General features: G+C 32.6%; 12 protein-coding genes across 12 annotated transcripts, besides 3 other annotated features; 8 read left to right on the top strand and 4 right to left on the bottom strand.

Annotated features, from left to right (window-relative positions):
- The first annotated feature begins 217 nt into the window (after positions 1-217).
- Positions 218-2,176, top strand: CMU_034000 (NPL4 family protein). The gene has a single exon (XM_002141328.1). It carries the CDS (start codon positions 583-585, stop codon positions 2,050-2,052), a length of 1,470 nt encoding a protein of 489 aa, XP_002141364.1. The 5' UTR covers positions 218-582; the 3' UTR covers positions 2,053-2,176.
- Positions 456-479: a sequence feature (AT_rich).
- Positions 2,177-2,774: 598 nt separating the features above from the next.
- CMU_033990 (uncharacterized protein) lies at positions 2,775-4,531 on the top strand (the record flags this gene model as incomplete). The annotated part of the gene is made up of 1 exon (XM_002141327.1): positions 2,775-4,531. One exon carries the CDS (start codon positions 2,775-2,777, stop codon positions 4,344-4,346), a length of 1,572 nt encoding a protein of 523 aa, XP_002141363.1. The 3' UTR covers positions 4,347-4,531.
- Positions 4,532-4,637: 106 nt separating this feature from the next.
- CMU_033980 (polyketide cyclase/dehydrase domain-containing protein) lies at positions 4,638-5,228 on the bottom strand (the record flags this gene model as incomplete). The annotated part of the gene is made up of 1 exon (XM_002141326.1): positions 4,638-5,228. One exon carries the CDS (start codon positions 5,226-5,228, stop codon positions 4,638-4,640), a length of 591 nt encoding a protein of 196 aa, XP_002141362.1.
- Positions 5,229-5,677: 449 nt separating this feature from the next.
- On the top strand, positions 5,678-7,342 carry CMU_033970 (uncharacterized protein; the record flags this gene model as incomplete). Its single annotated transcript, XM_002141325.1, has 1 exon — positions 5,678-7,342. The coding sequence occupies one exon, from the start codon at positions 5,678-5,680 to the stop codon at positions 7,340-7,342; it is 1,665 nt and encodes a 554-aa protein (XP_002141361.1).
- A 391-nt stretch (positions 7,343-7,733) lies between these two features.
- Positions 7,734-7,768: a sequence feature (AT_rich).
- A 195-nt stretch (positions 7,769-7,963) lies between these two features.
- Positions 7,964-11,215, top strand: CMU_033960 (uncharacterized protein; the record flags this gene model as incomplete). The annotated part of the gene is made up of 1 exon (XM_002141324.1): positions 7,964-11,215. One exon carries the CDS (start codon positions 7,964-7,966, stop codon positions 11,213-11,215), a length of 3,252 nt encoding a protein of 1,083 aa, XP_002141360.1.
- Positions 11,216-11,310: 95 nt separating this feature from the next.
- CMU_033950 (uncharacterized protein) lies at positions 11,311-12,079 on the bottom strand (the record flags this gene model as incomplete). The annotated part of the gene is made up of 3 exons (XM_002141323.1): positions 11,311-11,754; positions 11,818-11,898; positions 11,960-12,079. 3 exons carry the CDS (start codon positions 12,077-12,079, stop codon positions 11,311-11,313), a joined length of 645 nt encoding a protein of 214 aa, XP_002141359.1.
- Positions 12,079-12,135: a sequence feature (A-rich).
- Positions 12,136-12,743: 608 nt separating this feature from the next.
- On the top strand, positions 12,744-15,473 carry CMU_033940 (coatomer gamma subunit protein, putative; the record flags this gene model as incomplete). The annotated part of the gene is made up of 1 exon (XM_002141322.1): positions 12,744-15,473. One exon carries the CDS (start codon positions 12,744-12,746, stop codon positions 15,471-15,473), a length of 2,730 nt encoding a protein of 909 aa, XP_002141358.1.
- Positions 15,474-15,530: 57 nt separating this feature from the next.
- Positions 15,531-17,309, bottom strand: CMU_033930 (NADH dehydrogenase, putative; the record flags this gene model as incomplete). Its single annotated transcript, XM_002141321.1, has 1 exon — positions 15,531-17,309. The coding sequence occupies one exon, from the start codon at positions 17,307-17,309 to the stop codon at positions 15,531-15,533; it is 1,779 nt and encodes a 592-aa protein (XP_002141357.1).
- A 1,123-nt stretch (positions 17,310-18,432) lies between these two features.
- CMU_033920 (KH domain-containing protein) lies at positions 18,433-21,010 on the top strand (the record flags this gene model as incomplete). The annotated part of the gene is made up of 1 exon (XM_002141320.1): positions 18,433-21,010. The coding sequence occupies one exon, from the start codon at positions 18,433-18,435 to the stop codon at positions 20,899-20,901; it is 2,469 nt and encodes an 822-aa protein (XP_002141356.1). The 3' UTR covers positions 20,902-21,010.
- Positions 21,011-21,110: 100 nt separating this feature from the next.
- On the bottom strand, positions 21,111-21,490 carry CMU_033910 (60S ribosomal protein L44, putative; the record flags this gene model as incomplete). Its single annotated transcript, XM_002141319.1, has 2 exons — positions 21,111-21,425; positions 21,488-21,490. The coding sequence occupies 2 exons, from the start codon at positions 21,488-21,490 to the stop codon at positions 21,111-21,113; spliced, it is 318 nt and encodes a 105-aa protein (XP_002141355.1).
- A 293-nt stretch (positions 21,491-21,783) lies between these two features.
- CMU_033900 (uncharacterized protein) lies at positions 21,784-22,473 on the top strand (the record flags this gene model as incomplete). Its single annotated transcript, XM_002141318.1, has 4 exons — positions 21,784-21,901; positions 21,957-22,194; positions 22,251-22,335; positions 22,390-22,473. 4 exons carry the CDS (start codon positions 21,784-21,786, stop codon positions 22,471-22,473), a joined length of 525 nt encoding a protein of 174 aa, XP_002141354.1.
- Positions 22,474-22,898: 425 nt separating this feature from the next.
- On the top strand, positions 22,899-26,891 carry CMU_033890 (structural maintenance of chromosomes protein, putative; the record flags this gene model as incomplete). The annotated part of the gene is made up of 1 exon (XM_002141317.1): positions 22,899-26,891. The coding sequence occupies one exon, from the start codon at positions 22,899-22,901 to the stop codon at positions 26,889-26,891; it is 3,993 nt and encodes a 1,330-aa protein (XP_002141353.1).
- Between the last annotated feature and the right edge of the window lie 39 nt (positions 26,892-26,930).

The raw sequence follows: 26,930 nt of genomic DNA, 5'->3' as shown, positions 1-26,930 counted from the left end.
AGTACCTGTAGCTCCGTTATGAAATATTGTATTGAAATTTAGAGATAAAAAGAATAGCTGCAAAAGATAAATTAGAGACACAAGACTCTAAAATCTTTCTATACAAAATTACTTATAATGAAACTGATCCTTCTACTTATTTCTAGCTTGAGTGGTAGCTTTTGTGAGCATCGAACAGTGCTACCAGGTCAAGTTACCCCTCTCTCAAGCGGGTACTCAGTACATAAGCTTTGAAGGCTGAGTCTCAAAGTTTATTTGCGTTTTAGATATCTTCAACTCTACATATAAATAATTTGACTAATAGTAACGAGAACTGCCCCCAAATTGCAGTATTAAATTTATTAAAAAGGCTATTGTGGGATCTTGTTGTATTCTGATACATAAGTAGACTTGAAGCGTTTACTTCTTATTTTATATAGAACTTGAGATCGAACTATTGCAAACTTGGATCTAACTTATTTTAAAATAATAAATATTATCTAATTGTGAAATAGATCCTAATCTGCACAGTAGTTCCGGTCATTTCTAGGAAATTTGGTTTATATTCTATTACATTTTTGCCAGAAGTTTATACTCGACACAATGAATGAAGAATGGGTTATCCGCGTATTTTCTACCTCGGGTAGATCTAGAGTAACTGTACCATCTGGATGTTCGCTCTCAATGCTTAAAACAAAGATTGCAGCTTCTTTAAAAGTCCCAGAGCACCAACAGTTACTGAGCTTAGATTCTTCAGGCAATAGTTTACTCAAGGGTGATTCTCTGAGTCTGAAGCAACATGGATTGTCGGATGGATCTGTTGTATTTCTAATAACAGATGTAACTCCCCAAGTTACATGTAAACTTATTACTCGTCCTCAACAAATGAGTACTAGTGATATCCCACCTATGGAGAAATCCAGCGAAATGAAGTCTTCGGATATTAATGAGTCGTCAAACTTAACTCCTAGAAGACAGGGTAGTAACGGAATAGTTCCCCAATTTAAATCTTTTGATTCATTTCTACAGGAACGAAATTATATGATAGATGATTTGCCTATGAAGACATCTTATAAACCCATTAATATAGCTATTGGGAAAATAAATAAGATACCACCATCAATAACCTTAAAGCATCAAGTTTATCGTCATGTAGATCATTTAGAGATGATGAACTTAGCTGAAGTTACTGACTTTGTGAAATATTGGACTTGCAATTTACAATTACAGAAACAGCGTATTGGATGGATGTATGGATACTATAAAGAAGATAATACGTATCCGATGGGAATTAGAGCTGTTATGGAGGCTATATATGAACCTCCTCAGACAAATAATCACAAATTTGGTAATCTAGAACTAGAATTTGATGATTTCAAAAGCACAGTAGATACAATTGCTCATAGCCTTGGCTTAGAATGTATTGGACTTATTTTTACTCATAAAGAGAGAGATGAGTTACTGACATCCAGAGAAATTATTTCCTTAGGGAAACTACAGCTTGATTATTTAAAGTATAACCACTATACTGGATACCCTGTTAGCAATTTTATCGCTTGTACTATTGCTCCCTGTAAGAAATCAGAAGACAGTGCTCCTGTACCAAATGCCTTTGCAGTATCTGATCTTGGACTAGCCTTCATTAGGGATCATCTCTTAGATGAGGATAATTTGGATGATGATCTTCACATGAAGCTTAGGGCAGAACAAAAAGGCGAATTATTACCACAAGTTCTTGAAGGTGGCCAAGAAACTTCTAGATTTGATGCTCATTGGTTTGTAGTTCGTGTGAATGAATCAGCCCCTATAAGACCAAGGTCACTCTTTAATTGTAATCAATTTCCACGAGAAAATCGTATTTCTACTCAAACTCCTGCGGATGTAGCGACGTTTATTAAAAACAGATTAGTTAATATATCTTCGACTTCTTACCAATTGCTGAATGATTTTCATTTACTTCTACACCTTGCTAAACTTTTTGATGAGTCTACAGCACTTTCAATATGTAATTCTATTGCCAACAAAACCCCAGTTGATCAAACATTAATTGAAATATTGACTTCTTTGAATTAGAAAAAATGAATATATTTAAAGTTTACCTTGGTTAAAACTATAGTTTGAATAAAATAAAAGATGAAGTGACTTTATTATTTAATATAGAAGATATCCTTATTATAAATATATACGACAAAATACTTCATTAGAGTGCAGTTTCATTCGTAAATTCTCAGATAAGTTTATGATGCAGTATAAATATGCTTTAGTATTATGAACTTGGAAGGATTTTATTACCTCTTCAAGGTTACAAGGTTTGTACATGTACCTTCACGTTGGCGCTGGATTTTCTTGAAAATCCTGACTTTTTTTTCTCATAGTTTTGCAAACTTATAATGTGTTGATGAAATCTTAGTATATTTATGAATAGTTATCCAAAACCAATAATATTTGGTGTTTGAATGTGAATATATACACTATTTCATTTTTTAAAAACCTGCTTTAACTATCAAAGAAGTACCTTGGACCTATCACGCTCTGTCTCCATTACTGCTATTTAACACGCACAGATGCATGTCTATGAGCTGTAAATATCGGTGAGGAAGTGAATAAAGGTAAAATAATTACTCATTACCCATTTAATTGGAGGAAAAAAGTAACTAGAAGCGCAGTTTGAAGTATAAGTCTAGAAGTTTAGATGCTTTAGACTTTCAATACTCCAAAGAATAGTTTAAAGATCTATATTTTAGTGCTAATAAAATCGTATTGCTATCTCTAAAAAGTGGTTAGTTTATTAACTGATGATTCAGTTCTTTAACTTCAGCTTTTTAGTAGCTACTTTAATTGGCTATTTACCTTCCAAAATATACAGTTTACCAATTACAACTGAGCCTTCAATAAAGGAATATTCTAGGAAACCAGGCCTGCTAAATGTTTCTATCTCAGAACATTGCTCAAGTGAGCCATGTAATTGCTGCTCTGAAAAGCTCCAATCTATGGCATTAGACTATGCATCGAGAGCCAATACTCCCGAATGTAAAGATTTTATGAAAAATTTGTTTTGTACTCTAGCTTGTAATGAAGAGTCAGCTGATGCAGGATCTTTATCTAATAATATTATGATCATGTTAGTTTGTGAGCATGAGTGCTCAAATATTTTATCAAAATGTTCAAAGCCTAAAAGTATTGATACTAATATTAAAGATGTTATAATACCTACTCTAAATTCCAATAATACTTTAAATACTACTAATGGAACAATTAAAGCTTTAACTTCTAATATTGACCTTAAATCTATCAAATTATCATCTTCACTTAATTATATAAGTAATCAAGCTTCTATAGGAGCAAGTGGAATACCAAATATGCTTTCTACTATAGGTTCGAGTATTTCTAGCGAACCATCTGAATGTGCAGAAATTTCGCTACCACCCATGACTATAAGTAATTCTGCTCAATACTCACTAGCATTTATTCATGCATCTAGTGACTCAAAAGTCTGCGTTACATCTACTGGAGGGTTTAATCTTCTAGTTGACCCTATTGCTTCTACAAGCTTACTAACAGCTAATAATACAGCTATAGTTACTTCAGGATCTACTTTAACTCCACCAATTATCCTAACAGATAGCAGTGGTAAAACAACTCAAAATATAGGACTAACTATGGAAGAGTTACACTGTGGCTTTTGCTTTTCAAGGTGCTGTTGTTGGCCCGTCTGGAGTGGATCTATTATTGCTTTTATTGGATATATTTTGATTGCTTTTTTAGCAATATACTGGCAATCAGGTCTTTTTTCTCAAGGTCTAAAATCTTCTCACTTTTGGAAGGGAGGTGGCTACTGGCTTGCAGGAAGTGGAAGCCTTGGAATAATTGTTGGAATGTTGGTTGGTGGTTTAGTGTCATCTTGTATTGCAGGAGCTCTTACTCTAGGTGGATCCTTATGTAATCTTTTTATGTCTATTTTACTAGTTGGCAGGCTTGGAGCAGTTCTAGGAGCCCTTGGAGGTTTAGGTACAGGTGCAGTAATTGGAATAATGGCTCACTCAGGAACTGTATCATGGGCTATTGGCTTATCACTAGGTTTTCTTCTTGGACTAGTTGTTGGTTTTTCACCAATAGCTCGTTCTCTTAGAATGAATGATAGGTTTATTAGAAGAGGTATCAGACAAAGGGAAATGAGAAGGAGAAGCCGTTTAGGCCAGGGAAGCTACCACTCTGATTTCTTTTCTGAAGGTTCTGGAACAGATCACAATAAAAATATTGCAACTGTACAAAGATATTCTTCCAGTGATTCTCATGATGCTGGTAACAATATTGGTGAGTCTAGAAATCCTAGACCTAGTAGTAGCAATAGTGATCTGCAAAGATAACCAAATATGGTATTATACTTTGCTGTTTATTCACATAATAAATTTGCTAAAATATAATTCTATATTTAGCAGCTACAAGTGAAGCATTATTAAATTACAAGACAATTACATGGAGAAAGATCTAGTGTCGACAAGAAACAAATGTCTTTCCTAGAGATATACAGTAAATTATACCCTAACATGATATTATTGGTTGATGAAAGTACAGCCCTACACATACAATGCACACTCAGATTTATTTAATTGTTTTTCTTTCAAGCTTCCCTTTAGTAATTCCTCTAAACATTTCAACTAATTCTGATCATTCTTTAGTAGATTTATATATCTAACTCTACTCTCGAAAGAGTCAATCATTGACTCTGCAATTCGAGATAAATATAATTTTGTAATATTTCGATATAAAGCAGAATAAAACTCGAAGTCAATGGAGAATTTAACAAGTGTATAAGGATGCAAATATGATATTTCTTCAAATATCCACAAAGTTTTGTGATATTTAACAATACCTGGTTTATTATTCCACATATATAACCTCTTTATAGCTGATGAATTTATTCCTTGATCTTTACAAAATTCATTGAACGGTAACCAAATAGCCTCTATTTTATTTGGCTTATCTCCATTAACCAAAGAGTAATATACTTCACTAAAAGGCCCAAATCCCACACGAATTTCGGCTATAAATGAGTTCATACAGTTGGTACTTGATTGTATCACATGGCTCTCTTCGCACCATGGAAGAAACTTTTGATATTTATTGACATCTAAAACAACACTATAGAAATCTTCTTTTGAGCAAAAAACTTTTCTTTTGCAGGCATAATGAATCTCTTTACTCTGGACTGGAATCTTGCTAATTCTATGTTTTGCTAACCAAAACATTGTATATCATTCCCTTATATAGATTATTTATATCATTAAGATAATAAAATAACACAAGTCATTTACTATAAGTATTAATATAGCTATATTAGTTGAATAAAGAAAAGTGCATTGACTTTTTTACCAGCTAAACAACTAAATATTGTGAGATCTAAAAATTTGCAGCTATAGGCGCCTTCATCTTTAATCTGCATATTTTTTCTTCTTTTTACAAGAAAAAACGAACTTTAAAGAGTAGAGACATTATAAATAGGAATAAATATTTGTAATTAGCAAATTTCTAACTATATTAATGATCATTTTTTTAAGAATTGAAGTTAACAATCCTTATAATCTCATTACGAATATGGACAATAAGCGATAGAGACATGTACATTGTAACTACATAAAGAAAAGTCTGGGGGCACAAATAAGAATTATATTTGCTAAATATATACTGTAATTATATAATGAAGTCTCAACAATATAGAACAGTTATTCCTACAAGCAATATGCAAAGTACTCCTTCAGTTGGACATAGTGGTATGTTTCCGGCATCCAATCCATTACCTGGAGTAATGGTATATCCAAATTCTAACAATATGCAGCATTTACCTCCAATAAGTCCTATTCCGCGGTCTATGTCCATGAGTAACTTCAACAGGGTACCAGTAGGTCAAATGAATATACCTCTAGAAGGTGTGGGATATATTGGACCTCAGACAATACCAGCTAATATCAAGCTATCTCCTCCATTATCACCACAAACACCTAATAATATAGGTATAAACAATAAAATTCTAAGCTCATGTATGCCATGGATTAATTCTTGTAGTAATCCTACCATTGTTTCTCCACCTAAAATATCAAATCCATTATTTCCAGATCAATTAACCCAACCAGATTCATCAGCTCATAAACAACTTCAAGCTCATGGAGTATCACCTGTAACCCATAACCTAGGTTTTTTTTGTTGTGGACAGACAGAGACAAATAAGTCAATGACTCCTGAATTTCCAGGTTCACAAGAATCAAACTATAGTTTCACGGCAGCTAATGCAAAGAACTCATATATTGTAACTGATAAAGAAAAAACGAAAATATCGACTTTATCAGATATAGAAAATGAAAATAGAGAGCTAAGAGAGCATTTATTCAAGCTTGGAGAGGCAGTCCATGAGTATGTAACAAATAAAAGTGATTCTTCAAATGAATCGCAACTTATTGCTGTACTATCGCGTCAATTGAGTTCTGTCCAGCAAAAATTGTCCGGAAATAGTACTATTATGGGGAATATATGTAAAGATATAAAATATACTAGTAACAATGAATTTTTAAACAATATTATACAATCAGTAAATAATGCTGTGTATAAAGCGAAGGTAGTATTACAAATAATTCCTAATGATGGCGTAATTTATAGCTCATTAAATGATGTTGTGAGAATATTATTCTCTTTAGAAGCTGATATGCAGAAATTAGATGAGGCTTTCAAAGAAAAAGTTACAGAAGGGGAATCTAATAAAAATATCATTTCAATGATTGAGCAAGACAATAAACATCTTACTAATCGCTTAAAAGAGTCTAATGAGCAAGTGAAATTATTAAGAGAAAGAGTTATTACACTTACTTCAACTATAGAAGAAAATAATACCACTAAATTTTTAACAAGTTCACCAATATATCAAAAACTTGAATCTGAGAAGGTAAAATTAGAAAAGAAGGTTGCTGATCTAGAAACTAAATCTGATGATCTAAGAAAATTATTAAATATAGCAGAGAAAAAACTACATGATATTAGCCATAAACAATCTGTAGATGCGTTGTGGCCTCGAGGTGAATCTATAAGAGGAGGTAGTAATGAAGATCTTGTAGAAATGCTGAAAAAAATTGATCCCGAAAGCAAAACACTACAGTCTATCGCAGAAAATCTAATACAAAAGACGCATAATACACAGACCAATTCATTTAGCCTTAAGGAAAAATTAGAAAATTTGCATTCAGAAGATGGTGATATTAATCATTTAGTTCATAATGATAAAATAGGTGATATACAAAGAGATACTATAAGAATGCAATTGGAACAATTTAAGCGACTGCATTATTTAAATGAAAACATAGGCAAGAATATTTAGATATCACCTTAAAACTTTTTCTAGACAATTTGTATTTCTTGATAACTTGTTTTTTCTAATAATTAATTTTTGGCTTTTGCATGTAAATATTGCATGTGTAAATTTCTCTAATAATAATCCAACTTAAAACAGAGGTGCTATCAATGCCGCTAAACACTGTATACTAATGTATGGTTATAGGTTTTTTTTGTATAAATAGATTTGTCCAAAATAATCAGACGAAATTGATATTAGCTCTAGTATTTGCAAAATTTGATTAACTAGGATAGATAACTATTTAGATTGGATAAATGAACCTATTTAAAGTAAGCTACGGAGGGATATTTCATTTGCATTGATATTAAGTGAATTTTCCACAAATAACAATAACTTAAAAACCTTATATACAAACATTAATAAATATAAAATGACTTATTATAATAATTTGCCTACATATATTTGGGATTATTTGGTGTTGGAAGCAACTGAAGTCAATAACTTTGCAATATTACTAAACTTAGGTAGATGTGGCGCTATTTGAGTGGGGATTGGTTGGGAGTAACTACTCTCCAGTAACTGGTCGTCTTAAATTATACTTACCTACATTACAGCTGTACAAGGGTTTGTTAACAAGGTATCTAAATGGGAAAAGAAGAGGTAACACTAGATGTTGTCTCATTTGGGAATAGATTGCGTTTCTTATTCTCAATATGGGTAGATAGAGATAACCCATTTGCAAGTGTAGGCACTATACTTCCACTACAACAAATTGACTCTCTATTAATCTTATGTGGTAAGGGGTCTGCACAAGATGATGGTAGTATTTATAAGAGTACAACCATTCACTATTGGCTATTTGGCTTTGAATTTTCCGACACATTGCTTTTATTAACACGGACAAAAGAAATAGTGATACTGACTAGCTCAAAGAAAGTGGCCATATTTAAACAGCTAGTAGATACTGCACCTTCTCACTATCCTAGTATAAAAGTTACATTGATTGAACGTAACAATAATGATGAACCTTTAGAACGTTTAGGGCGAATTTGTGTAGATGTAACTGATGGTAACAATATGAACTTGGGAAGAGTTGAAGATATAACCAAGCAAAGAACTCAATTTATATCTCAATGCGAAGAATACTTTAAATCTAATGAGCCATTTTCAAGTGCAACAGTAACACTGGTTAATCATGCTTTAAGTTATATACTCTGTTATAAAGATTCGATTGAATTATCACTTTGCAAGAAAGCATCCACTTTATCAGTACAGATGATAAAGAATATAATTTTACAAAGGATTGAAGTGATACTAGATAAAGAATTTCAAGAAACACATCAGAGTATTGGAAAAAGGGCTGAAAAAGCTCTTGATGATACCAATATTTTAAAAACCTGGCAAGCTAAATATGAATTAGATCCTAGTGATGTTGATTTAGTGTATGCATTGATACAGAGTGGTCATAATTTTGAACTTAAAGCTGTAGAGAATACAACTGAAAATTTATGTCTGACATCAGGATGCATTTTATTGAGTGTTGGTTCGAAGTACAGAGAATACTGTGCAAATATAACACGTACATATTTTCTTAATGCTACTGATGAGCAGAAGGAAATATATAATTATACACTAAGTTTAATGGAGTATATTGTTTTATTGCTAAAACCTAATATACCGTTTCGGAAGATTTACCAAGATGTATTAGATAAAATTACTAATGACAAGGGAGTAGAGATGTCACAAAAATTTGTCAACAGTGTTGGTCACTGTATTGGTATTGAATTTCGTGATTCGTTATTAATTATAGGTCCAAAAACACCACTAGATGTGGTAGTACAAAATGGAATGACTTTTAATCTATCGGTTGGTTTCAATGACTTGACTTCAAGCAATATAAAATATGCTGTCTGGATATGTGATACTGTCTACTTATCTACTGATAATACAGTAGAGATTTTAACTCAAAGTTGTAGCAAGCGTCTGGAGCATGTATCATATGAATTGGAAGATATAGACATTGAACAAACAAAAACTCACATTAAAAAGGAAACTACTCAGCAGATGAATAAGAAAGACTATTTAACACATGAGGATGAATATAGCACCAGCGATGATAAGAGAACAGATAATTCTAGTAGAAAAAATAAATCTATTAGTAATAATGCAGTATTGCAGGAACGTTTTCGTAAAACAAGAAGTCGTATACTGAATAATGATCATGCTGAAGAACTGAAAGAACTTGAAAATTACCAACGAGAATTAAGAAAGAAAAAACTTGTTGAATTACAAAATAGATTTGGTGAAGAAAAAGAAAAAGATAATAATGATTTAATTAAGTCTACTTCAGATCAAAACTATTATTTTAATTCGAAACTTGTTAGCTATGATTCAGTTTTAGGTTACCCGAGAGATCGTAACCTAAATAGAATATATGTTGATTCTGCAAAAGAAAGTATTCTCATTCCAATTTATGGTATGCTTGTTCCTTTCCATGTTAGGTCACTGAAAAATGCAGTATGTACACAAGAAGAAGGTAAAAAATCTTTTATTTTAAGGATCAACTTCGCTCTACCAACTGGACAATTGCTAGATCAAATGCCCAATTCTCTCAGCTCACCAATTTTTATTAAAGAGCTTATGATACGTTCTGAAGATGGTAGAACTTTGAATTCAATATTTAGAAGTATAAAGGAGTTAATAAAGAGATTTAAACAGAAAGGTAGTTTAGAAGATGAGAAAGCAGAGCAAGATTTCTTGAAAAAGCAGCAACCTCTTGAGTTGAATCGTAATAGTCCTAGAATTGTACTTAAAGACATTGGAATTCGTCCAACTCTAGGTCAAGGTAGACGTCAGCATGGTATATTAGAGGCTCATGTAAATGGCTTAAGATTCAATTCTTCTAAGGGTGAAACTATGGATATTTTATACTCAAGTATTAAGTATGCTATATTTCAGCCAGTCGAGAATGATCTGATTGTTTTATTACATTTACATCTACGCTATTCATTATGGTTCGGTAAAAAAAAGACTCAGGATGTTCAGTTTTATATGGAAGTAGGGAGTCAAGCAGATGATTTAGATCAACGTCGTGGTCGCAATATATATGACCCAGATGAAATTCTAGAAGAACAAAGAGAACGTGAAGTTAAAAAAAGATACAATACTGAATTTAAAAGGTTTACACAAGGTATTGAAGAATTAAGTAAAAATATGTTTGAAATTGAAATACCTTATAGAGATCTAGGATTTTACGGTGTACCAGGCCGTGCCGGAGTTTCAAATGTTCAACTCTATCCAACAGCTTCGTGCTTAGTACATTTGTTAGAATGGCCACCATTTATTCTATCTTTAGATGAGATAGAAATTGTTTCTTTTGAAAGAGTAGAACAGGGACTCCGCAATTTCGATATGATATTTGTATTCAAAGATTACACTAAGACAGTTAAACGTGTTGACTCTATTCCAATAGAATATCTTGATACAATAAAAAGATGGCTTAATGAGATGGATATTGTCTATTATGAAGGTAGACAAAATCTAAACTGGAATGCTGTATTGAAAACTATTTTAAGTGATATTGAAGATTTTATAGAGAATGGTGGTTTCAGTGGCTTTTTGGGAGAGGAGAGTGAGGTAGAAAATACCAGCGAAGATGACGATGAAGATGAAGAATACTCTGAAACTGAAGAAGATATGGAAGATGATGAAGAAGGTGATTCTGATGAAGATCTTTCGGACTTAGAAGAAGAGAGTTCTGATGACTCATTTAAAGAGTTATCTAGCGATGAAGAGCAAGGCCTTAGTTGGGACGAACTAGAAAGAGAAGCTATTAGAGAAGATAGGAAAAGGCATAGAGAGGAAAATAACAAAGTTAAGGATCGCAGAAGACACTAATATTCAGATTTTTAGTTTATCTAACCTCACTGAATTTATTATCTTAAAGTTTAATAAGCTACTCATTTCATGCTATTATATCGTATTCTATTACATCACATTGCCTTTCGCACACAATAAAATCTACAATCCATATCTTCTTGATAGAATGAACACTCTTCTAATATTCCCTTCTCACAACTAGTAAGTGTGTTTAAAAATATTCCCATATAATCGGTGTTGCCTCTAAATAATGTGACCTGGTTTATAGAACAGTGATTAGAGCATTGAGTAAACAGATACAATTGTTCAAGTCTTGTTTTAAATGCTTCAAAGAGAGCCTTCAAAAATACCTCATCTTTAAATATCTTAGATAATTCAATTCCAACTTCAAAGAAATATGGAGATATCTGCGCGAGGTCTATACTACAAGGATCCGTTTTTAGAGCATTCATCATCTTAGGAGATAGGAAATCTGGATAGTTTATATCAATGAATCCACGAGAGTAGAGATCCTTCGCCAACCATAGGGGAAGACTTAAAATTTCTCCAGAATTGACCTTGTAAAAAACATGAAATTTTAGCTATATACTGGTGTAATTTAAATTCAAATATCAGCATACCTCATTGACTCCTTGAGAGTATAGTTCGCCACTTAAAAATCCACATTCTTTTTGAGTAATCAGTAGTCTACAGGGAATACTCTAAAAGATTAAAAGTAAAGTACAGAAATTGTTCATAGATAACTATTAAATAGAAACGTACCACTTCATTCATTAGAATAAAATCTACATTCCAAAGATAAATAGAAAGAAAGTTGTCCTTTAGCCTCTCTCTATATTCAGTTAACAAATTGTAAATATTATCATCCTCTTCATTCATCATTTTACTATTATTATTGATTTCCTTTTTTTTTTTTTTTTTACTCTCAACTTTTATTTGTGGGGTCTAGATAGAGAGGGTATTTGGGTTGATTTATCGACTTTCTGTTTAGTGACAATTTTAATAACAATTTTTTTTAAAAGGCCTTCTTTAAAGATTAAGAATCTAATTAACAACTTTTTATATTATACTGATATATTAGTCTTAGTAATATAAGGAATATATACTTCCAATTTATTGTCTTCCACTCGAGTATAAACAATATTTTGTAGTGGGCTAGTGTAGTTGAATACAATGTATACAGTGAACATCTTGCTATCCACTGTATCTTAGTTATGTCAAATCTGCTGTTCTAAAGTTAGAGACTAAGAAGTAATATAAATTTACTTTTTCCTAAGAACTTCTAATTGCAGCACTATAATTTAAGGATAGTATTATAATTATCAGGTAAAAAGGACTGACATATACTTAAAGGTTACTAAGAGAAAAAAAAAAGTATGAAAAGTTACTATTTTTGCAGATGTGATTTTGATCTGGCCATTTTAGTAATAGAGAAAATTAGATGATGAACTGGCGGTGTTTCCTAAAGGAATATGTGAGGGGTTAGAGTTAAGAAGTGGCAATATTTTATATTGTTGGCTATTTGTTCTACTAGGAAGCTGATTATATGAGAGCCTTTCTGGATTTGAAAGGTGATGATAAGGGAGCTATTATAAATCCATTTATTGGAGAGAAGAGTTCTATTTTGCAGGAAACAAGGAACTTTAACCAAGCTCCTTTAAATTCAAAAAAGTGTTGCACAATCCTAACAAAAGTGTTACATATGATCAATAGTTATGAGAAATTAACAGATGTAGAATGGTCAGATCTATTTTTTGGTATAACCCGACTCTTTCAGTCCAATGATGAACAGCTAAGAAGACTATTATATTTGTCTATAAAGAGCTTGAAAGTAAATGAAAGTGAAGCATTTGTTGTAATAAGTTCACTGATTAAGGATATGAATAGTAGTAATGACTGTTATAGAGCAAATTCACTGAGAGTCATGAGTAAGATTGCTGATTATGCAATGATTAATCAAATTGAGAGATATTTGAAATCAGCTATTGTGGATAAAAATTCATTTGTGGCAAGTTGTGCTTTGATCTGCGGCTATAATTTATCTCTTAGAGGATACAGCGAAGTTCCAAGACGTTGGCTTAATGAAATTAGTGAGTGCGTACAGAATCGTGATGGGATGGTACAATACCATGCAATAACTCTACTATTTGAGCTGAGACAGAATGACTGTCTTGCAACTCAAAAAATTGTTGAAATGCTACTTAAATTACCAGTGAAGTCAACATATAGTGAATGTCTTATGTTAAGACAAATGATTAATATCTTCTTTATTTTGGTAAAAAATGAGACACTGAGTAATTTGGGGAATAGCGTAGCATGGATACTAGATTGTCTCCATACTACACTTAGGCATAGAGATGAGATTGTTGCTTTGGAGGCTGCCTGTAGTATTTGTAGTATATTACTAAATCTTGAGGACCAAGATAGTTCAAGACTGTCTAGTATGATTGACTTTAATCAACTAACAAATGCACTACAAATGCTGTTGAGCTCTAACAAATCGGTAGCTAGATTTGCAGCTGTAAGAATTCTAAATGAACTAGCTAATGTCAAACCGAATATAGTCTTAAAATGCCAACATGATTTGGAACCATTACTAACAGACTCTAATCGTATAATGGCAACATTAGTTTTAACGATTTTATTGAAGATAGCACAAGAGGGTAATTTGGAAAGATTAGTTAAACAAATTCCTTCATTTATTTCAGATATAAATGATAGTTGTAAGAAAGATATAATCAAGGCAACTAAAAGTTTAATAATTAAATATCCAAGTAAACACAAAAGTATTCTTACATTCTTGTCATCCAATCTACGTGAAGAAGGTAGTCTAGATTTTAAATCTTATGTAATCGATGTATTCTTTGATATTGCTCTACAGTTACCCAATATATTGGAAAATATATTATATCATGTATGTGAAATAATTGAAGATTGTGAATATCCCTTAATCACAATTAGAATTCTCGGATTTATTGGGAAATATGCACCAGAAACAAGCAATCCATCTAGATATGTCAGATATATCTATAATCGTCTTATATTAGAGAATTCGCCTGTAAGAGCTGCAAGCATTGATTCATTAGTAAGAATTGCTATTTTTTGTCCACACCTGAGTGGTGATATAAGAACATTACTGCAAATATGTACTAATGATAATGATGATGAAGTTAGAGATAGAACTCATGCATATTCTAAGATTATTGACTATTGCAATTCTACATCTGATGGAACAGATTCGGATACACACGACTACTTTGAAGATATATCTAATAATGATGTGCTACAAATAGATCATTTGTGTTCATATTTAACTGAGAAGTTACCATCTGAACCTGAAATTGTCATTAATTTCGATTCAGTTCAAACAGCAATACCAGAAGATATTACATCAAATTACAATAATTCACTTACTGAGACGAAACAACAATCAATGGAATCACTAAGTAATAATACTACTGTAAATGTATCTAATTTGTGTGAAAAATTAGCAACAATAATAATGAGAGAAGATCTAGGCAAACATATGTTTACATCAATAGCAACTCCATTAACTGAGAATGAAGCCGAATATATTGTGCACCTAAGGAAACATTTCTTTAATGAAGGTAGAATTATTGTTTTAGAGTTTCAAATTGTAAATACTCTAAATGAACAAATACTGAAGGATGTTAGCATAGAATTTGGAGTGATCCCATCTAGTAGTATTTCAATTATTGGAACTGTGACAATCCCAATTTTGGAATCCAATCAAATGGGGAGTGTGTATGTTCTATTGAAGAATCTTCAAGATGAACAAATACCTATTAAAATTAATTCATGGTCTTGTAGATTAAGTTATATATTGTGTGAGTATTGTGACCCTGATAACGGATATAATGATATATTTACAGTAGAACCAATTAATTTCTCCTATAATGACTATATACTCCCAAATGCACTCAGATTTGGGGAATTTAAGAATATGTGGTATATCTTAGAGACTCATGGTTTTGAGGTTATTGCAAAGTTTGCATTTTCGTATAAGAGTATTTCAAGTGCAATAGATGGCCTGCTAAATCTTACTAACTCATATGCCTGTGATAATACGGAGGATATTCGTCCCGAGGCCAAAAATCATACACTTCTATTTTCAGGATCTTATTTGGGTTCATATCCTTTTTTAGGTATTGCTGTTATTGTTTACAATGTAGAATATGGCTGTCTTGTAAAGATTACCTGTAGATCGAAAGACGAGGCAATTTGTCATAATGTTATCAAGTGCTTTGATGCATAGTGCTTATTAAGGTGAATTTATTTATTGACTTGTTTATATCCCTTCAGTCATTCAATATTAGTCAGATAATCGAGATGTACACTGACTTTTCGGGAAGTACTGAGGAAATTTAAAAGCATAACTTAACCATGCTTTCACTAGAGTATACATTGCACCCCATGAAGGTTCCATAGAAGCATAGATAATTTGCCAAAATAACTTTGTGTGAAGTCCACCAAGCAAACTAAAGTAGGGACTATAAAATGCAATATTGTCGTCATAAATGTAGCAAGAAGATCCCCTCCAATTATACAAAAAAGCATCACATCTTTGTTTTTCTGCTTCAGTTAAGTAATTATTGAATATACCAGCTAAATATCTACCTTGTTGCGAGGCACCTTGGGCAGTAGGCGGTGGTGGATGATAAAGTTCATCTACTTTTATAAGGAGATCTCTAAACTCTTCCGCTGTAAGAGTTTTACTGTTTTCTGGCAGATCCTTAACAAATGGTAAATTTACTAATTGTGGAAATTCACTTGATAACATGATATGACGTAAATAGTCTACAGATGGACCATATGAATGCTTTTGAGCTTTTTGAAAAATACTTTCCCAAGAACTGGACAGTTTTTTTGGAGTAACCAGTGCACAGTCTCCTAGAGCATACACATACTGTAAACCAATCACTCTTAGTTTTTCATCAACATTTATTGCTCGAGGATTTTTTGATTGTTCTGGTATAGTTTCACATATATGTTTTGTTAGTTCGGAGGGAGACGCACCGCTAGCCCAAACAAATACTCCATAAGGTATATTTTCTTCTGTTTTGTCTTGATATTGTACTTGTACAGAATCTGGCCCTACTTTAAGTAACTTTGTTCTAAGGAGTAGCTTTACTTTAGCCTTGTTTCCTAGAATATACTTTGCATATTCAGGTATATTATCTCCTGTTGTTGGTAGTAACTTGGGTGACATTTCAATCAGCTTAATAGAAATGAAGGGCTGCAAATGGCCATACTTTTCTTCTTCTAGTAAACTTTTAACTAGTTCTGCAAATGCACCGGCAACCTCTACACCAGTAGGTCCTCCACCAGCAACAATGAAACTCAACTTTCTTCTCTTTTGGTCATCTTCTAAAGTATTCCACTCTTTAAACACCTCATCTATTTGTGACAAGACTGCAGCACGTATTTTGAGTGAGTCTTCTACATTTCGTAAGTATAGAGCATACTCCTTAATTCCAGGGATGAAAGTGGCATTAGCACTTCCAACATTAATTACTAAGTAGTCATATGGTAATTTATGAGTGCTTTTAGTGGATTCATCCATATATACTATTTGTTTGTTCCCACCATCAATCTCAATAGCATTACCTAATATGTGTTTCATGACCTCATGTTTACCCCTAAATGTAAATGTTTCGATAGGTTCTTCACAAACCCTATTGGGAAGTCTTCCGGAAATTATATGCGTCAACAATGGAGTGAAGTAGAAGGCCTTATGAGGGCTAATTACACAAATATCATGCTTATAGATATCCAATCTGGGTGCAAAAGCTGCAAATCCCCACCCTGTACCCAAAATTACCACTTTTTTCCTACTGTTTGATTTATTAGCACTAGGTGGTGATATTATTCCCATTCTAAGTAACGTATCCTTTACACGCCACCTTGCTTTCTCAATAGCATGGCTTTTGAAAAAGTTACATGGTATTGAGGATCTTTCTGAACTATCTGTACATTCAGCATACCTCTTCAAACAGGTAACGCTTGAACTAGATAGCCATCTTAAATGAAATATCATATTTCTTTTAAATACAGGAGAAATATCAATCAAACCCAAAGTTAATAGCTTCATACTCTAATATTTTAATACAAGTATATGTCTACGCTGTATTGTCGACAAGTACTCAATCTAACCCGAATAAAATGTTAGATAAATCTTATTAGAAAGAGAATTTTCTGTTTGTTTATCTTGTTTCACTAGTTTGCATGTGCCATACTTCGAGGTTCCCCAATTATTTACTCATAATACGGTACCTAAAGCCCTTATTTTTTTTAAAAAAAAACTGTACTAACCGCCTTTCCATGCATAGTTATACAAAAAAAATGTCCAGGCCTTTTACTAGAAGTAGAAATTCTAACAAAATATTGATACAAACCTAAGTGGTGTAATTTCTTTTGTTCAATTATCTAGCTGATATTCAAGATTATCAACAATATAAATTGATGTTGTGAAGTAGTTATAGCTCACCCAAGTTTAAAGTACATTAGTACTAGTGATTTAATAGTCTGAAGACCACCTAAACAAGAACTTTAAATTTAGATTTTGAGTGTACTACTCATCTGTATACAGATTAAGATTGAATGGCTATTAACATAAAAAGTAACCTTCTTTCCTATTCTAATAATTTTAAAGGAAACATTCACAAGATAATGAAATGGATACCACTATTACAGTTACTATATGTAACCTTGGGAAATTACTAGTTTAGAGAAGTGCAGAAGTATATTATAAAAGATAGTAAGATTCTGGATTCTATAATATAAACCAACTATATATTCCTACTTGTGAATCATAAATCAAAGTTTAGTGCAACAAATACAATGATAGAAATCTTGCACCCACCCGCCCAAATAATATACTAAGGATATTATTCCTAATTTTTTTCTCCACAGAAAGTTGCTGTTGAGAGGTGAATCGCAGTACCAACTGATTTTACCGCTGGAGGTAACCCCACCAATGAAAATAACTCGACATAGTAGACAATTTACAATAGGTAATATTGATAAACGCGGGCACTGCCTGTTGTGAGATTAGCGAGAGAGAGGGGTGGTAGAAGTCAAGTTTTGTTAGCTGAAATTGGTGACAGCATCAATACAATAAAGAAATAGGCGTATAGTTTTCGCTTTTGGGTTTTTATTTGATATTAGGAGTACGGTAATCTTCCATATTTGGAGTTTCTTTGATTTAAATAATTATGGCTAAGAAAAGACCAAGTCAAGGTAATAAACACACTGGTGGTAGGAGTAAATCTAAATCTAGTGCAAATTCTTCTTCTATACAGGCAGAAGATATAAAACCTGAGGTTATAGAGACGGTTATCGAAATTTCAGCAGAAGTCCAAACTCCAGTGGACCTTTCTACTCTCTCTGCGACTCAGAAGAAGAATTTGAAAAGAAGACTTAAAAAGAAAAGTATGGAAAATAACTCTATATCAAGGGATAACTCAAATAATAAAGTCAGAAAGCAGTTAAGTAGAAAAGAGAGAGAGGCTATGATGCCTAAGGATCCATTAGAAGCATCTCGTACTTTGTTCTTGTCTAACATTAATGATAAGCTTAGATCCCTGGTCAGATTGTCTACTTTGTCCATGGACGATGTATTAAATAAGAAAGATGAACAGGAAGCAATACTGAATGAACTTCTAACGGAGTTATCCAATGTAATTTCTATTCAGAGTTCACAAATAAAAAGACCTCCTGCAAAACATCTAAGTTCTACAGCGATATGCGAACAGTTGATGGACTTTGAGAATATCTCCCCAGAAAATGAGAATTATGATGCTGAGTTTCATGAGCATTTGAAAGAACTATTAGTTACTGTGACTCTTTACGAGAATTATCGCGCATTTCAAAGTAGTTGTAATGACTTGCGTTCTCGCATTGAACATAGACTAAAAGAGAATCAAACTTTGGCTCAACAAGCAATAGATCACAACAAGCAGAGAAGGCTTATTAACAAAGTGAAACAATTGAAACAAGGGGATACCTTTGATGCTGAAAAAGTAATCACAACTACATTTGAACTTCCAATAAACAGGGGTAACCTTGTGGATGTTCTATTCAATTCAAGTTCTAAATTAGCCAAGACTTATGGAAAGAAGTGTGGCGTACTAATTGAAAAGTCCAATGGAAATTCTATACATATTACAGGGCAACCAGATGATGTTAGGGAATGCTGGAACTGTATAAAATCACTGGATGTAAGTTCTCGTGAGGTTTTGAATCTTGATCCAAAAGTAATTAGGAAATTATTTTCAATTAATGGTCCAGTGAATCTTAAGTCTCTACAAAATGATCATAGTGTCATAATAACGAGAGAAGGAGATAATGTCTTAATTTTGGGTTCGTTGGAGGGCACTAAGTCGGCTGTGGATACAATATCCAAAATAAACGATTATTCAAGCAATAGTATAAGTATTAGTGTACCATTAATTATTGCAAAAGCATTACAATTTAATTTCTTACCTACAGTACGCAATATAGAGCGAGAGACTGGTACAAGTGTGAGGATACAATTTGGCTATCAATCGAGAGGGGCATCTCCGGCAAATAATACTGTGGCATCTGAAACAGTAGCAGATAGCAAAATAGTTATTTTAGGAAAAGTTGATGGCTGTGAATGTGCAAAGAGTAAGCTTTCTCAACTTATAAAGACATTTGTCATTGAAGATATTCAAGCAGATAGTAAAGCTGTTAGGAAATTGTTTAGTCCACCTGGAAAGGATTCTTCAGAAGATGCAAATAGTGGCAGGATATCGAAGACTATTATTGACGGATTCTCACGCTTGAGGGACTCGAATACAATGGGTATTTTGCGTATTGGATCTTCTGTAGTTATGGTTGGGCCAAGTAATGAAGTTAAGGTAGCTAAACCTATACTACTTGATTTGCTAGAAAGAGCAAAGTATCAACCAAGTAGCATAACTATTCATAAAGAACAGTTACGTATTTTAAATCGCACTAAGAGAGGGGAAGTTGAAGAGAGTACAGGTGTTGAAATCTCAACAATTAAGAAGCTAGATAATCGTACTGTACAACTTGAGATTTTTGGATCAGACGAGGAGAGGAGCAAAGCTGAAAAACTTTTAAAGGATATCCTAAATAATGAAGCTTATATGGTTACAATAAGTATAGATGATAGTACATATGAAAAGTTGTTTAGTGGACAACGCACATACTTACGAAAATTCATCTCTTCCTTCCCCAATATTCAGATTTTGCCTGGTGATAGGAAGAATAGATCTATAGTTGCTGTCGGCATAAAAGATGAGGTTATTACTTTTAAAGATAAGATGGAGAAATTCAATGAACAGACAATTCAAGATACATCCAATCAAAAGACTGAGACTATTGATATTCCTCATGGCAAGGTTGGAATGATCATTGGAACGAAGGGGAGTGTTTTGAATGACATCAGAAATAAATCTAACTGTGAACTAATTAACATTCCAAAAAATACAAGTTATGTAATTTTGAAGGGAACTGAAGAACAATGTAGTATAGCAAAAAATCTTATTTATGATATCTTAACGAATTCGCAGTCTAATACAAGTACAACTAGCAACAATGACCTCAAAACTGAGAATATTAGCTTACCCAAAGAAACAATAAAATTTGATGAGAAGTGTTTTCCTACTTTAAGTGGCACTAATTCTATTGTTTAAGGAGATGTGCATACTACAACTGGTATATATAAACTGATATTCTAGATATCCTCTTAGAACATGGTATTATCAGTTATTGATCCTGTGTAGAATCTAAGTGTACTGGTAGTGAATAGGAAATAAAGCTCTCTGTAATAATATTGCCATTAACGAGGTTATTTAATGTCTAGTATTATTAGGACTACTACATCCTGGATGTTGATAATAATTTAGTAGACAGGACCACCCTTTCTTTTCCTATCACCACCTAGCTGAAAATGCTTACATCTTTTAATTGCAAGGAAACGTCTTTGCTTACACTTTGTACATTCTAGTCTTAGTACGATCTTCTTAGTAGTCTTGGCTGTCTTCCTTAACTTTGGTTTTGTTTGACCACCATAACCCTTCTGTTTCTGGTCATAACGGCGACGGCCCTGAGATTTAACAGATTCCTTCCCTCTCTTATACTGAGAAACCTTATGAGGTGTATGCTTCCTGCAGTCTGATCCCTTACAAAAAGTATTTCTCAATTTTGGAATATTCACCTATATTGAGAAGGAATAGTACATAAATTCAATATAAATAAGTATATTTACAAAGAACTTACCATTTGTATTTAAAAAAGAAAGAAAAACAAAAGCTACGGCCTACCTCAAAGTAACAAATTAGTTCAGCTTTTCTTAAGTTACCTGTCTCCTTGGCTTGCGCTAAATATAATTCTATATTAGTTAAAGTGCAATCATAATGCCGCCTTTTATTTTACCTTGTCTCTAGCAAGGATTAGCTCATTTAAGTTTTAAAGTATTCCTTGTCTTCTATAGCGCCATAATTTTGCGGTAATATATTTGCTTGTAAAATAGCACATGGAATGAATCAGATTAGCACAATATTGAAAAAAAATCCATGCTTCCAAATAATAAACATATACTACCTTCATATTTCGTACTAATTATAACAGTTTTAAATTTAGTCACTGGACAAACTAATGCTTTGTTTTTCAAGTTACCTCCAAGCTCTACAGGTATGTTAATAAAGACTAACAAACTTTAAACTACAAATATTCAATTAATGAACAGAATGCATCATCTTTCATGCTAGACTATCAGATCATATCACTGGATCTTATGAAGTTGAGGGGATTGATGGAAGTGTGAGAGTTTATATAGCAGATATCCAATTTGGAGAAAGAAAGCTATTTGATAATATTAAGAAAACTGGTCATTTTAGCATAACTATACCCAGTAGTTCAAACTATGAATTATGTTTTAAAAGTCTGATGGGATCCATAGCACAAACTATAAGCTTTAATTTTAGGTAAATTTACTAAGCATTCTAACTCTGCTTATTTAACTACTTCTTCCCTTTCCTAGGAACCGATCTTTAATCTCCGCCTCAAATCTAATGACAAGTAGTGATTCTAAACGTCTACAAGATTCTATAGAGAAATTCTATGAGGTAAGTCATATATACAATGTTATCTCCAACTATAATTAGTTATTCTTTTAATAGAAAATATCACTTGCAAGTGAACAACAAAGCTACTCACTTACTAGGAGAGATTACCATATGAAAGGTAGGTTTGGTATCAAATAATACTATAGATCTTGAGTAACTTCCAATTTTTAAATAGCTATCGAGTCCTCTAAGGAGAGAGCTACTTTTTGGAATTGTCTCCAATTAATATTTTCATTTGTAATGGCAGCTATACAAATTTGTTACATGCGTTCCTTCTTTGAAGTAAAATACGTTGTCTAACTATGTCAACATTTTCAAGGGACAATACCTCTTGATATGTATATATTGTCTCTGTTTCTCTTTATACTAAGGAATTAATAGTCTGTAGATTCGCTGCTGAGTTCTTTCTTCTAGTGACTAGGGATTTCAATAATTGTATTCTAACGAGTAGAAAATTATTCGGACTGTTGTAGACTGCCCGCCGTAGTTCCCCACATGCTTGGATACTTGAAATTTGACATTTACTTTTTATCCAGCTACTTTGTATATAATGATAATGACACATGGAGATATTAACAAATAATGAAAATTATTTAAGTGGGACAACTACTAATAGTAGTTCTAGGCTTATAATTCATAAGCTTGAACTAGAGAATTTTAAATCTTACGGTGGAAAAAAAATTATCGGACCCTTTCACAAGTCATTTACTGCTATTGTAGGCCCAAATGGGAGTGGTAAAAGCAATGTTATAGATGCAATGCTTTTCGTTTTCGGCAAAAGAGCTCGCCATATGCGTTTAAACAAGGTTTCAGATCTGGTACATAATTCCAAACAATATAGTAATTGTGACAAAACCCGTGTCTCGGTTTACTTTCAAGAGATTATTGATTCTTATGAAAACGAAAAAGGTTACACAATTGCTCCAAATTCGGAGTTAGTTATAACAAGGGAGGCATTTCGGCATAACGAACAGACTAAATATTATATAAATGGTAAGTCCTCCTCTTATAGTGAAGTCACAGGTCTCCTTAATAAGAAAGGAACTGATTTAGAACATAACAGATTTCTAATATTGCAAGGTGAAGTTGAGTTGATTGCACAGATGAAACCAAAAGCCTCAAATCTGAATGAAGATGGTCTATTGGAATATTTGGAAGATGTTATTGGTACAAATAAATTTATCCCCGAAATAGCAAGGTATACTGAAGAATTAGAGCAACTTAATGAACTAAGACAGGAAACGCTAAATAGGATGAAGCTAGCTGAAAAGGAACTAATAAATTTAGAAACTCCATATAATGTAGCTATTGAGTTCTTTACTACAGAACGCGAAATTTATATCATGAAACTACTTTTGCTAACTCAAAATATAAAACAATGCGTTAATAAAATAGATGAGCTCCGGAAAGAACTTGATACATATATTGATGCAAAAGAGAAAGTAGCTACTAGTATAAAAGCCTTAGAAGATGAGAAAGGGACCTTGGAAAGAGAAAGTGAAGCACTAGTAAAAAAAGTTAGACAGAGTCAGGACAAAATTGAGCAGAAAGATAGTGAATTCAAACGTATAATAATGCAGGATGAAGAAGTAAGAGTAACTCTTAAACATTCTCGTGATCGACTTTCAAAACAAAAGGAACAATTGGAGAATGAGAAACGAACTATCCCAGAACTTGATAAACGAAGGAAAGAACTTGAAAGACTTATAGTAGAATGCAAGAAGCAGATACCAATTGAAGAAAAACAACTGGAAATTGAGCAGGATAAGTTAGACAAATTGCAAAGAGATTTTAAGGATAACTTGGAGTCTATTAGGAAAAGGAAGGATAATGCTGAAAAGGAACTTGCTCCATTGAAAAGTGAAATCTTGTCTTTGCAGCAGAAATATGATATGTTGCAAACAGATATTGAATTACTTAATGATAAAAAGGAAAGAAAGTGCGAGAAAGAGAAATTAAACAAAAAGAATCAGAATCACTCCAAAGATAGGCTTGCAAAACTTGATGAAGCTAAGCTCTTATTTTCAAAGAATTTATCGAAAAAACAGGAAACTCTTCGGGCTATAAAAAGAAATAATGAAGAACTGAATGAAAAACTAAAAATTTTGAGTTCTGAAATATTTCAGAAACAAATTGAACTAGAGGAGGCAAGGAGTGCATATCAGAGCACTGAGAGTACTGATAAAACAATTATTTCTAAGATAGCAGCAAGAAATACTAAACACTTGATTTCAGATGAAATAATGCGATATTTCTCAAAAAAAAAGAAAACCAGTATATATGGTAGGCTTAGGGATTTGGGGAGTATAGATAATAAATACCAATTAGCATTGAACTCCTCAACTTCTCAACTTGATAACATTGTGGTTAATTCTACTGAAGATGCACAGGAAGTTATTGAATTTATTAGATCTAAAAATTTGGGACGTGTCACATGCATTATATTAGATAAAATATCATTGTCAATAAGAAAAAGTATGGAAAAAAATACAAAGATACATGAAGGTGCTACTAGGATAGTAGATTTAATTAATGTAAATGATCCCAAATACAAAATTGCATGGTATTATGCTTTACGTGACACTCTGATAGCAGAAAATCTAGATCATGCTAGTAGTATTGCATTTAACGGAAAACAGAGATGCAGAGTGGTTACCGTAAATGGAGAAGTTATTGATTCCAGTGGAACATTAACTGGAGGTGGAATAAATACTACAACATGCAAGCAAGGAATAAAGTGCAACTTCAAACAAAATCCCAAGGTTATTTCAACATTTGAAGATATCCAAAATTTAGAGAAGCAACTCAGCGAACTTTTTGAAAATCAGAGGCAGGTTAAGAATGAATATAAGAATAAGGAGGAAGAAATGCAAAATCTTACTAATGAAATAAGTGAAATGAATATCTCTCTGGAAAAAATAATATTGGAATACACTTCGATTTTAGGATACATTGGGCAGTCACAAAAAGATGGAGATCATGGTGATGAAGAGGAAGAAAGTATAAAGTATGACTTAGAACTTGAGAAACTCATCCCAATGACTATAGAACTCAATGAGCAAATTGATAATATTAAGAATACTGCGAAATGCAAACAAGAAGTAGTTGACCGACTTAATGAAGAAATGAAGAATATTGGTGGTCCTAGGATGAAGAAACAAATAGAAGTTGTTGAAGAGCTTTCTAAAAGTGTTCAAGATCTCCAAACAGTTCTGAATGGTTATCAAGTTGAAATTAATATGTCAGAGAAGAAACAGGAAAAGTTGCAACAATCGATAGAGCAGATAAATTTAAAGTGCCAAGATCTAGGAGAAAATATTGAAGATTTGCAAAAGGAGCTGATTCAGTTGGAAGAAGTAGCAGTTAGAGTAATGAAGGAGAAATCTGACACTGAAGAGGGTCTAAAAATATACCAGGATGATTATAAGGTATTTCAGAATAAAAGTGACCAACTTGATGAACAAATAAAAAATTTGGAAATTGAGAGAATTGACTTTTCTAACAAGATATATGATGTCCAACAAGAAATAAATGAAGTTGAGTTAACTCAAATCAAGGTATTTCACAAGAGACTTTTGAAATTACGTCAAGATGCATCATCAATACCCGAAATACCAAAGACAAGAACAGATACTGCGAACAATCAAATTAGTAGTGAAATGTGTAAAGATGAAACTTTTAAATATGACATAGATAAAAATAAGGATCAAGATTTAGAATATAAAGATTATCTGAAAGACAAAATACTGCGTGAAGATTTAAATGAAGATGAAATGAGATACTTAATGAAATACATAGATGCACCTTCTATAGAACGCATAAAGTCTAAAATCGATTTTCTAGAGGTACAATTACAAGTATTATATGATAATAGGACAAATAAGAATTCAAATAAGATTCCTCGCCCTTCAGCAGATATATTTATTCAATATTCCAATCAGTTAGAAGTACATAGACAACGCAATAGAGAAGTAGAAGAGGCTACAACAGCACGGGATGAATGCAAGAAACAATTAGATGCATTGAAGTTACATCGTCATATGGATTTCATGAACGGCTTTAAGATTATCTCTTCTCAATTAAAAGAAATATACCAAATGATCACACTTGGTGGTGATGCTGAGCTTGAAGTGATTGATAGTACTGATCCCTTTGCCGATGGAATACTATTCTCAGTTCGTCCACCAAAAAAGAGCTGGAGACCCATTCAAAACCTATCCGGAGGAGAGAAGACTTTAAGCTCACTTGCATTGGTATTTGCATTACATCAGTATAGACCATCACCAATTTATTTTATGGATGAAGTTGATGCAGCATTGGATTTCCGCAATGTTAGTATTATTGCAACTTTTATCAAAGAAAATACTAAAAATGCCCAATTCATAGTTGTATCACTGCGTAATCATATGTTTGAAGTAGCAGATAGGCTTGTTGGAATTTATAAGACGTATGATATCACGAAGTCAGTAGCAATTGATCCAAGTTTATATTTCTTATGCGATAAACAAGACAAAACACAAACCCTAGCTCCAAACCATATAGAATCAATATATTAGGAGCTCTATTAAATATCTAATATATTTATTTCGATTAAA

Source organism: Cryptosporidium muris, genomic scaffold (assembly GCF_000006515.1).
Source record: "Cryptosporidium muris RN66 scf_1106632373451 genomic scaffold, whole genome shotgun sequence".
In the NCBI taxonomy this organism is placed as follows: Eukaryota; Apicomplexa; class Conoidasida; order Eucoccidiorida; family Cryptosporidiidae; genus Cryptosporidium; species Cryptosporidium muris.
Note: the sequence above shows the minus strand (reverse complement) of the source record. Positions and strands in the feature narration are given on the sequence as shown.

Bases quoted from the DNA above. Each gene is read 5' to 3' on its own strand.
- CMU_034000 (XM_002141328.1), top strand. From the start codon at position 583: ATGAATGAAGAATGGGTTATCCGCGTATTTTCTACCTCGGGTAGATCT.